This window comes from Triplophysa dalaica, chromosome 17 (assembly GCF_015846415.1).
Source record: "Triplophysa dalaica isolate WHDGS20190420 chromosome 17, ASM1584641v1, whole genome shotgun sequence".
NCBI classification, from domain to species: domain Eukaryota; kingdom Metazoa; phylum Chordata; class Actinopteri; order Cypriniformes; family Nemacheilidae; genus Triplophysa; species Triplophysa dalaica.
The window spans coordinates 1,914,634-1,924,883 of NC_079558.1; the positions used below are offsets into that span (position 1 = coordinate 1,914,634).

Below are 10,250 nucleotides of genomic sequence, written 5' to 3' on the forward strand. Positions count from 1 at the left end.
ATATGTTTAAGGTGGAGTTATGTAATTATGAAGGTATTTTGTTTTTATTAGTCTCCCTGTGTTGTGTACTCGCTCTTTAAAAAGGTTATCGTGCATCCCTACTTAAAATGATTTATTTTCACGCATTATATTGTATTCAATACAAAAAAAATCGTAATACTCCTTAAGATAAACTGTGCTGTGAGACACCATTAATACAAAAACTTTTTAGAATATTAATTATCAAAATTAATGTGTGAAGACAGAGCACTTCAAGTGCATTATGGAATTGTTACTAGTGTACTTTTTTTACCTGGGTTGTTATGTTTTATGACATAGTTTTAGTTTATGAAAGTATACAGTCAGTTAAATAGTATTTAGTTGTTTTAATACTATATTATTAGTAATTGTGAGTGTATTTCTGAAAAGTACACTGAATCAATGAAGTACTGTATGCCTTCTTGTTTTTAATTAGAAGCATACTAATAGCATCCTTCTTTTTTGTAAGGACCATCGAGCACATATAACAGAAATGCCAGTCAGATGACTGAATGCCTCCACAGTCTTCAATCTTTCTTTGTACTTCTGACCTCCTGCTGTGCTCTATATTCTATTGCAGCTCTTGAATATGAGATGCACTCACGCACAAACACACACACAAACACACACACACACTCCTCCCCTTCAGTTTATTCATATCCGTGCCACAATATGCTCCCTTTGTAGCATTTGGCGTTCTGATAGGATTTGACATAGAGATGCCTTGACACATCAACAGTGTTACATAATCTGTCGAAGAAATAAGATATCCTGTTACCTTGTGTGAAAACAATTGACAGTGCCTGTTTCTCTCTAAGGGATCACATAGGGTCGGTGTTTGAATGTAGGTCCACAAATGAAGTGTAGTTTGAGAAACTAGATGCAAACCAGGATTGTGAATGTTTTGTCCGACTTTGTCTCCCTGCTGGAGATTAAACTTTCCGTGACAAGTACCAGTGAGATCAAATCACGATGCGTGTTTTGAGCCGAACATTGTTGGCATTATGTTTAAAATGTATCTTTTCAGAGTTTCCTTTCTGTAGTTGTTTCTTTTATCCTTGAGAAGTAATTCTGCTCTCAGTTTAGGCACAAATGCCCTTATGCTAATTATATCAAGCGAATGTCCTCTAATTGGATTATTTTCACACAATGGTTGTCTTTACACAGAGGTTGTTTGTGTTGTGTGTGCAACACATAACACTATTTTATTTCTTATGAAAATACAAAAAAACGCTTTGTTTAGGTGAACAGCAGAGGAGTGGATAAATGCACAAACATTTTTTGGGAGGAGAGAGCAGCTGCCCCGTTCTGCTTATGTCAGCGGGGGGAGGCCGAGTGTGGGACACCACGCTCTGTGTCAACCGACATGTTTTGATGACCACACACAAACACACGGCTTTACACGCAGTGAGGTCAAAAAAAGCTTTCAAAGCTGAATCAGTCGGATTCGTGTTGGATTTGCTGGTATGACTGGAATGTCTCTCATTACAAACCCAATGCCACTCTTGGTCTGGGGTCTAAAATCATGAGAGAAGAATAGCCCTCAACATGTAATTTCAAAAGAATGTTACGTTTTTAAGCTGTAAATCTGATGTTTTGCAACCCTTTCCTAAAGAAATATCTAGGGCTCCTTTAAAAGCTACTACCTGAGTGGAGGTTTCTGGAAAGACTTAAAGGTTCTTTTTTTATTTAATACCGGTAGCTTGTGGATGGCGAATCGAGGATGGATGCTGAAGTCCAATTTTCATGAGCTTTCATGGAGAAGACTCTCGGGCAGGACAGCCACAGCTGTGGGGTGTTTATGGGAGTAGGGGGCTGGTTTGGGGAAATCCGGTTTTCTCTGCGGAATTTGAGTTGGAGGCATATGCATCACATATGTATGTATGTTGCAATATTGGGGGGCTGGACTGATCTGTGCATTGTCAATGCTTTTGCTATAACAGATGAAAGACAAACTTGAACTTTTGAAGGTAATCAAAAAGCGTTGTACTATTGCAGCATCTGTAGTTTATCGGAGTATTTTACTTTGTAAAAATTACTTCACAACATTGTAAAGCAGTGGTCGCCAACCCTCCGATCGAATACTTTTTTCCCCAAAATACTTTTGTGTGTCCAAGACCAGTTCACATTTAAGTCCACATTATTTTTGAAGTATAAAATCTCTTTAACTTCTAGATTTCTTAGTGATAGATGATTCAATTAAATAAACTCTTTGGGGGGAGTCAAAGCTTATATGGGATAATGTACCCAGTCTATTTACCTGTAAGAAAAAAGTATGATAGGTGGCTATACGTTGTTGATGTTTGGTAAGGATTTCACAGTGGTAATAAGTATACTGGGGAGACCAATACTCTTTGACTTTCGTGTGACAAGGAGCAGATAGAAGTCATTCCTGTTGGGTAGTATATATTTATGTGCCCATTATATTTATATAAGCAAATTACTTTCAGGGAGTTTCATCATGATACCTTTTTTTGCATGATCATTTTCTTGCTTGATACAGGACTACTGTATCTAGTATGTACAGTAATATACAGTATGCTGACACCCTAGTGAAAAATAATTGCTCTTAGACAGTGTAAATTAACTTTAGCAACTGAGTTGAAAGCATATCAAACCGTGAACCAAGATTCAAGCCATTCAGAGAGTAGATCAGAATCAAACCTTTACACCTGCATTGGAAAATCTCAGATTCTGAATTTCTGGTGAGATTTCTGAAGCAGTATTGAATGGGAGTCATGATGTGAATTTACCAAACTCAAAGCCGCAGCCATGCTGTTTCTGTACTCTTGTTGGCACTTGGTGCTTCAGGATGTTTCTATGGTCAACTCCATCAGCAGCTCTACAAGTGTGAGACAGATACTGTACTGTTCGTGAAAGTGAGGAGAGGCAAGGTGTTGTAAATGTTTTTGGGTGAAAGGGTATTAATGGAGAGCGAGGATGGAGTTTTATATAGTTGTCTGTTGTCATAGTAGTTCCAGGAAAGTCTGAAGTTTAAAGAACATGTTGACATGTTGCTCATTACCCTTACAAAAAGTATCAAATACAATAAAAATATACTTGGATGTAACCATGGTAATATATTGTGTTTTATGGATACTACTGTGCTGATGATACCATGGTATTTTTTTATCGTTCATGTAAATGTATTCTTATGGCTAGATGTACCTTACTGTAAAAAAATAGAAATTACAACATAAATAACGTTTAAGGATCTTAAACATTTTTAAACTGCAGGTGTAAAATGAAGGAATGGAAAGATTTTCCACATTTTCCGGGTCATTAAAACATTAATTTCCAATATGCCAAACAATGACGTCCAGGAGGGCTGGGTATCGATTCTGATGTTCCGATTTGATTAGATTCCAATTCACTCCCTACCTCTCGATTCAATTTGATTCTCGATTCGAGTCAAAGATTATAGATTCAATATAAATCCTTCATATTTCAAAAAAATATCAGATTACAATGGTGAGTTAAAAAAGAAATAAAGAGCCACAAACAAAATAAGCTGTAAAGAGAGGCTGCAATCATATGAACCACTAAATTGATTAATCTTTTTTTTTTTTCGCCCACCCCTAACATCCACCATATTATAGTTTTCAGATCTAACTATCTACTTGTTTCCATTGCCAGCATTTTCAAGTCGTGCTGTGGTGACATAAAGGGACAGACCAATGCATGCATATAAATTCTGTAATTTGTATACATTTTTCAATTCCTGTCACTGACTCTCAATTGGTAGAACATTACGTTACCAACGCAAAAATGTTTTGGGTTAAATTGGGAACGCACATGCTAATGAAATGAATAGCCTACCTTGAATGCTTTGGATAAAAGCGTCTAATGTATATGTATATTTGACTGAAAATTTTATGCTGAAAATATAATGTGTAATAAAATTATGCATAAATGCTAAATAGAATTGAACATCACTAATGTGGACCTCATTGTATATCCAAGTACCATGATATTATCATCTGAACCAAAGTACAACCACAGTACTTTTAGTAAGGGTACTGTGACATTTTTCTGCCCCTTGTGATATAACTTATGGTGTAAGGCCCCTACTGTACTGCTTTAAACCCCATGTCTCTGTTTACCTCTAGGAGGCGCTTGTTTTCTCCTTTAAGACTGGGGGCCTTCAAACTCTTCCAACTCAATGGGTGAGGACATGCATTGTGCAACGATTGACAGGAAGTTGCTTCCTAGTGCTTGTCCATTCCAGTCCTTTCCATTATGTCCATACACATGTCAATAACCCACCATATGGTGACCCCTATAACATGAAACCGAAATGGAGCGCGTGATTGGTTACGGACAGTAGGTACTGCACTAGCTTTGGATGTATTGAGGTTCCATTACCAATAGATTCCTTCGTTGTGCTTGTCTTTTTCTATTTCGTTTTAGAAATGCACGTTTTTGACTTGCAATAAGTGTGGTTGTGTACGTGCGTGTTTGGACATTGAGTTTTTAAAGCAGGTTGCGTTGGCTAAAAACAAATCTGACATTTTTGGGAGGAGAAATTTGGTATTTTAGTGTAGAAAGAAGTGAAATAATGAATGGAATATTTTTCTGGATCGCAAGACCACCTTGTTTAGACTACTGTAAGAGTTTTAGCCACAGAGGGTCTTCTCAAAAAAAAAAACTTTTTATTATAGTTGCAATAAATAAAGTTTTCCAAATAATCACTTTTTAAGTGTTTCAAACAAAGTTTTATTAAACTCATGTTTGTCGGTCTTGATTTTAGATCTTTATTAGCATTTATTGACATTACGAAGCCTACAGACTGCTATGTGCTTTTTTACGATGTTTTTGACGATGTTAATATAGCTAAGTGATGGATAATAATTCTTTTTAGCACAACTTCTGGTTACACCTGGACACCTCTTCAAGTCATATTTCCCTCATAAAAAAAAATGAAGAATGTAAAAACGTCATCTCCATCACGATTCTCTCTCTCTTTCTCTCTCAGGGAAGCGACAGCGAGTACGAGGTGGACCCCAACCGACAGAAGACCCATTCATTCGTCAACCACTACATCAGCGATCCCACCTACTACAACTCCTGGCGTAGGCAGCAGAAGGGAATCTCTCGAGCGCATGCCTACAACTACACCGAGTCTGAGTCCGGAGAGCCCGAACAGCACAGCGCCCCTCCACCTCCTCTGCCCCCGCTGCCCCCGTTCCCCCCGCAGCTCAGCTCCCCCACCCCTCAGAGCCAGCCTCAGACTGGCAGTCTCTTTAGACCCAAAGGCAGCCGGACTCCCACACCCTCCCAGCAGAGCTCCAACCTGCCCAGCCAGCATGGCACGCTTTATCGGCCCCCCAGCAGCTTGGCCCCAGAATCTCGGGCACCCATCGCCGGCTTCTCCTCTTTTGTGTGATGGAATCAAAGTATCGGTACGACGAAGTGACAAAGGCAGGAAGATCTCTCACTTTCCCAAAGTCTGGCCAATATCACGTCTACAGAAGAACGACGACAAAAGTCAGCCATCGATTTTTGTGCTTTATTTGGCATTGCAAGCTGTTTTTTTTTACTCTTTCTTTGTGCTGTGACATGCAGACAACAGTATCGTTTTGTTTTAGTTTCTTGCTTGGTTTTGACAGATGATGACAGACAATCATTTCAGATGTTTATTATTTGCTTTTTTGGTGCTGCTTGAGCAAACTGCATGACTTGGTTTGTTTCTTTCGGTTTGCCTTTGTTAATACTTCTTTTGTTTTGTTGCATTATATACAACACCATCAAAAAAGTTGCTGGACAAAAGCACCAACACATGCAGAATAAATGAGAAACAATAAGGCCTGTCTAAGGGAGAAAGTCAGGACTGCCAGTGGTGTTTAATGTCAATGGAGTGCTTTGAGACTTTAACTGTGGTGTTTATGTGCTCGGACATGTGACAAAGTACTGCAGCGATTACAAAGTTCATTCTGATGTAGCGACATCAAGACGGCGGTGCGATAAAGGCCTGTTTGCACTTAGCACATGCGTGAGTTGTTGGAGGGCCACATCATTGATGTCACAGGTCGATTTTCACCAGTGGTCTGAAAAAGGCCAAAGGCCACATTAAGTGCTTCACGCTTATCTGTGTTTTGAATGTTTCTCTTTTCCGCAGGTGAAATGTAGGTTGTGTTTGAGATTGCGAGCACGAGTATATTTTCCGAACGAAGCTGTTAGATCAAAGGCCAAATATGATTGTCTCATTCACTATTATTACTCTGAATGAAGCGTTCAGAGTCATCAGTGTTTGCAGTAGGTGTGTGTGAAGAGGGCTGGGTCATTTGTTGCTCCTTTTGATTTGACTCTATGATGTCATCCTGAGCTTCAGGTTGTTCTTTCCTGTACGAACTGCAACATCGGACACAGACTTCGAAAGACACCACTGAATAGTGAATACACAAGAGCTTCATCTTGGCAGAACCGGAAGATTTTTCTCTCACGTACCGCACCCTGCCAATAATGTCACCTTCCTGACATTATCACATGGATTCTGTGATGATCCGGCAAGATGTGATGCCATAAGCCGATAACGTTTCAGAGATTACGCAACTAAGCATACGTACTGTACCTACTGTACCCGCACTTTGGATGACATGGATTATTCACGACTTTGCTTTGACGTATTCAAAGTTACAGAAGAAAATGGACTAAGGGACCCAACATGAAGCCAGCAGTGAACTAAATGGCACTTGCACAGCTTATTTTTGTGGTTTAATGATGTCGTTTGCTTCTTTTCTGTGAAGTGATTTTACTGTATGTATAAACAAGGTCGATCACACGCTCAGTCTGCCTGAACACGGTATATTCCCAAATAAATGGTTTTCTGCAAAAGTTATTGGCTTCAACATTGACGAATGGGCCTTCTGAGGAGGGAACAGTTATGGGGCGTAGTGGAGGGAGTGGGTAAATCTAAGTGAGAAAACCCGCAAAAGAGTATTTACGGTACCTGTTTACGGAGGTGTGCAGGCTCTCGTTCTCACTGAGATGGCCACATATCAACAGTAAATATCACATTATTTGTTGTTTTTGCATTTTAAAATGAACTTTTATCCGATGATGCATCAAAATTATTTTGGTTATATACATTGCATAAGGATTGTTTGCAGTATTTATCAGGCTATATAACAAGCTTTATTTAATAAAGTGAGTCAAAGTGATATAGAGAGCCACTTGCATTGTCCAGAAATATATTAGGTACCATGTCGGACCTACCGTGTTCCAGATCTGGAGCATTGCTGTTGAATATAGTTGTTTACTTTTTGTGATGTGTCAAAACACGGTTCATAATGAAACTTGCAACTTGCATTCTCGGTGTAGATTTCAGTATCAGTCTAACTGTCTGCTTCTGCGGGCAATTTTTAAAGAATCCAACTGAGCAGGTTTGACCCACCTCATAAACATGTTTGAAGCTTGCTAACGTAATAACAAATACAGTTTAAAGGGACTGTCATTTGAAGGCAACGGTTTTTCCCCCTTCAGTGCTGCAACAATCCAGAATTCATGTAAACAGTGAACAAGAATCATCATGTTTCCAAAAACACAGTCAGTTTATGTGTGATTATTATTTTTTTAATTTGCCTTATTTTAGTGTTTACATTTACAACATGTGCCTGAGTGTTGGTATCAATGTTATTTCTCAAAATTCATCTTAAAGGGAAAGTTCATCAAAGAATGAAAAATCGGTCATTTACGCACCCTCAGGTTGTTTCAAACCTGTATACATTTCTTTGTTCTACTGAACACATAGAAAGATATATGCAAGAATGTTAGTAATTTTCAGTTCCGGGACATCATCCGCTGCCATAGTAGGAAAACAATATTATATTATTTGTTCTGTTGAACACGTAATGAGATATTTTGAAGAATTTAGAAAACAAAGAGTTTTCGGGCAGCATTTAATTCTTCCTACCATGATAGTCAATGATGTCCTGGAACTGAAAATGACCACATTCTTCCAAATATCTTTCTAGGTATGAAATTTGGAGGAACTATCCCTTTAAGTGTAAATTGTATCAACAGACCAGTGAAATCCTGTTCAACCGAAAACATCTGTTGCAAAGCTCCCTCACATTCACAGAGAATAAAGCCAATTAAATAATTTGTGCCTTCATCTTGAAAAACTGAACCGTTACTCCATATATCCATCTTTCTATACGTTGATTTACATTTTTGTCCCATTCAGTACCCGAAAACAAATCACACTCTTATTTGTCTTGAGACCCAAGCAGCATGATCACAATTATAGAGGGTCTTAAGCGGGGGGGGGGGGAAATGCCTCGAAAATTAAAAAATTTGTGGCTAAAAAAATGCACCTTAAATCCAGATTTTTCTATATATGACATCTAAAATAGTTATTATTATGCAATTCCTAGAAATATTATACAAAGCCCTAGAAATATAATATATATACTGGGTTTAATGCATCCAAATTTATTTTGTGTATGGATTGAACACGGCATAGTTTGTGTGTGGTTATAAAGAAAAGGCCTTTTTAAAATCATGTCCAGGGAGAAAATATTTGATTTAAAATCATTTCCGTCTCTGATTCCCAGTAAAATGTGTTAATAACATCTGCTCTCAGCACACCCACTTTACGTCTTAGAAAAGACAAAGAGAAGTGCAGTGAGTGAAGGTTGTTTATGTATTTTTGAAAGTTTTTCTCTTGTCCTATCTTAAAATGCAGGCACAGATACAATTTTTTTTTAAAAGACATTTTTCCAGAGTAAAGATAAAAGAATCACTGTGGCTCTGTGGTGCTATTACAACATTTATATGCCCCATTCGCTTAAGGAAATGGGACTTTGGACTTTTGTTAGACCAATAGTAGATTTGGTTGATTTGGTTGTGTACTGGTAAAATAGTTTGAAAACAGTCAAAAATCAAATGGGAATTAAAATTGGAAGATGTCGTGACATACAAGATACAATATAAGAAACCATTAATGTTCTCCTTTCAGAGAGCAGAAGACAGGTGCTCCAAATCACTGTCAATATAAAAACCTGTGACAGATTAATGATTAATGTGCATCAGTCAAACATAAATGGAAATATGATTATATAAGAATTGTGCCCGTTTGAAGTTTGTAGATTTAGGAAGAAATGCTTTTATCAGATAATGCATCAATATTTCACATTTTTCACATTTTTCATCCAACGTAATTTGTCCATGGGGTATTTAGATAATCATTATAATGACATCATAACAAGTGCAAGCTACCAGTTGGCAGGAACAATTATAACTGTTCAATACTTAAACAAACCAGCTGGAAAATGATTTAAAATCGCTCATCTAAAGATGCCAGTGATGTTTTGCAGCTGTGATTCATGTTTGGACCATCTGCACAGTCATCTCCGGTTTGTGGTTACATCTGTGATATTTGGGTTAATTATGAAAGTATATTATTTCAAACAGTTGGATAAACGCTTTTGATGTCAATTACAGAGAAGACATTTTACCACTGGATATGAGCTCATTGATCCGCTCGTGTTTGTGAAGAGCACTTGGGATCGTTAACATTTTGCAAACAGGTGTGATGCAGAACGTTTATGTGTTTTAACAGTTTCGAATCATATATGCATAAACGTAAGTAACCTACATGTCCGTACATTAGGTTTGGCCTGTTGCATTTTGCTTATCATCCATCTTGAGAGAAATATGGTCTGTAGATGGATGCTATGGGTTAATTTGTCCCTTTGTGTATTAATACTTTTGTTGTTCTTTTTTTACCTTGACAGTACTGTAGGCTATATGTGAGTGAGCTGTTCTGTACAATTAATTGTGTTGCAGTATTTAAAAAGAGCTAAAGTGAAAGCTAAGGTACACAAATAATGTTTCTTCTCTATCTTAGATGCAGATATGTACACACAACACACTTACTTATCTTTTATTGTGTTCTGGGGCTTGCACACATTGCCTTTCGGATCCGTGCGGTAAAACCAAATGATGTGTAATGAGGATAGAGCGCTAAAATTAATGTTTATTCAGATGTACATGAAGGAGAAAGAGTGTTTATTTTCATCACAAAAAAGGGCCTGTATTTCATTGTTTGCTTGGCCAATGTGCAATTATGAGGACTGTCATCATTTATCACCAGGAAACCTCCTGATACAGAGGAAGTGTGTGTTTACAGTATTTCTCACAAATTTGTTCCATGTGGTTTTTATTCAACATCAATGCATTTGTGAACGGTATCCTGAGGCCTAATGAAATGTAAATCGAGCGTTTTATTC

The 10,250-nt window shown here is 37.8% G+C and overlaps 1 protein-coding gene across 1 annotated transcript in view; it reads left to right on the top strand.

The window, feature by feature from the left end:
* sdk2b (sidekick cell adhesion molecule 2b) overlaps positions 1–6,856 on the top strand; it is a 232,147-nt gene extending 225,291 nt beyond the window's left edge. Inside the window, 2 exon segments of the mRNA XM_056771461.1 lie at positions 4,994–5,291; positions 5,294–6,856. Coding sequence (XP_056627439.1) covers positions 4,994–5,291; positions 5,294–5,631 — 636 coding nt within the window. The 3' untranslated portion in view covers positions 5,632–6,856.
* The last annotated feature ends 3,394 nt before the right edge of the window (positions 6,857–10,250 follow it).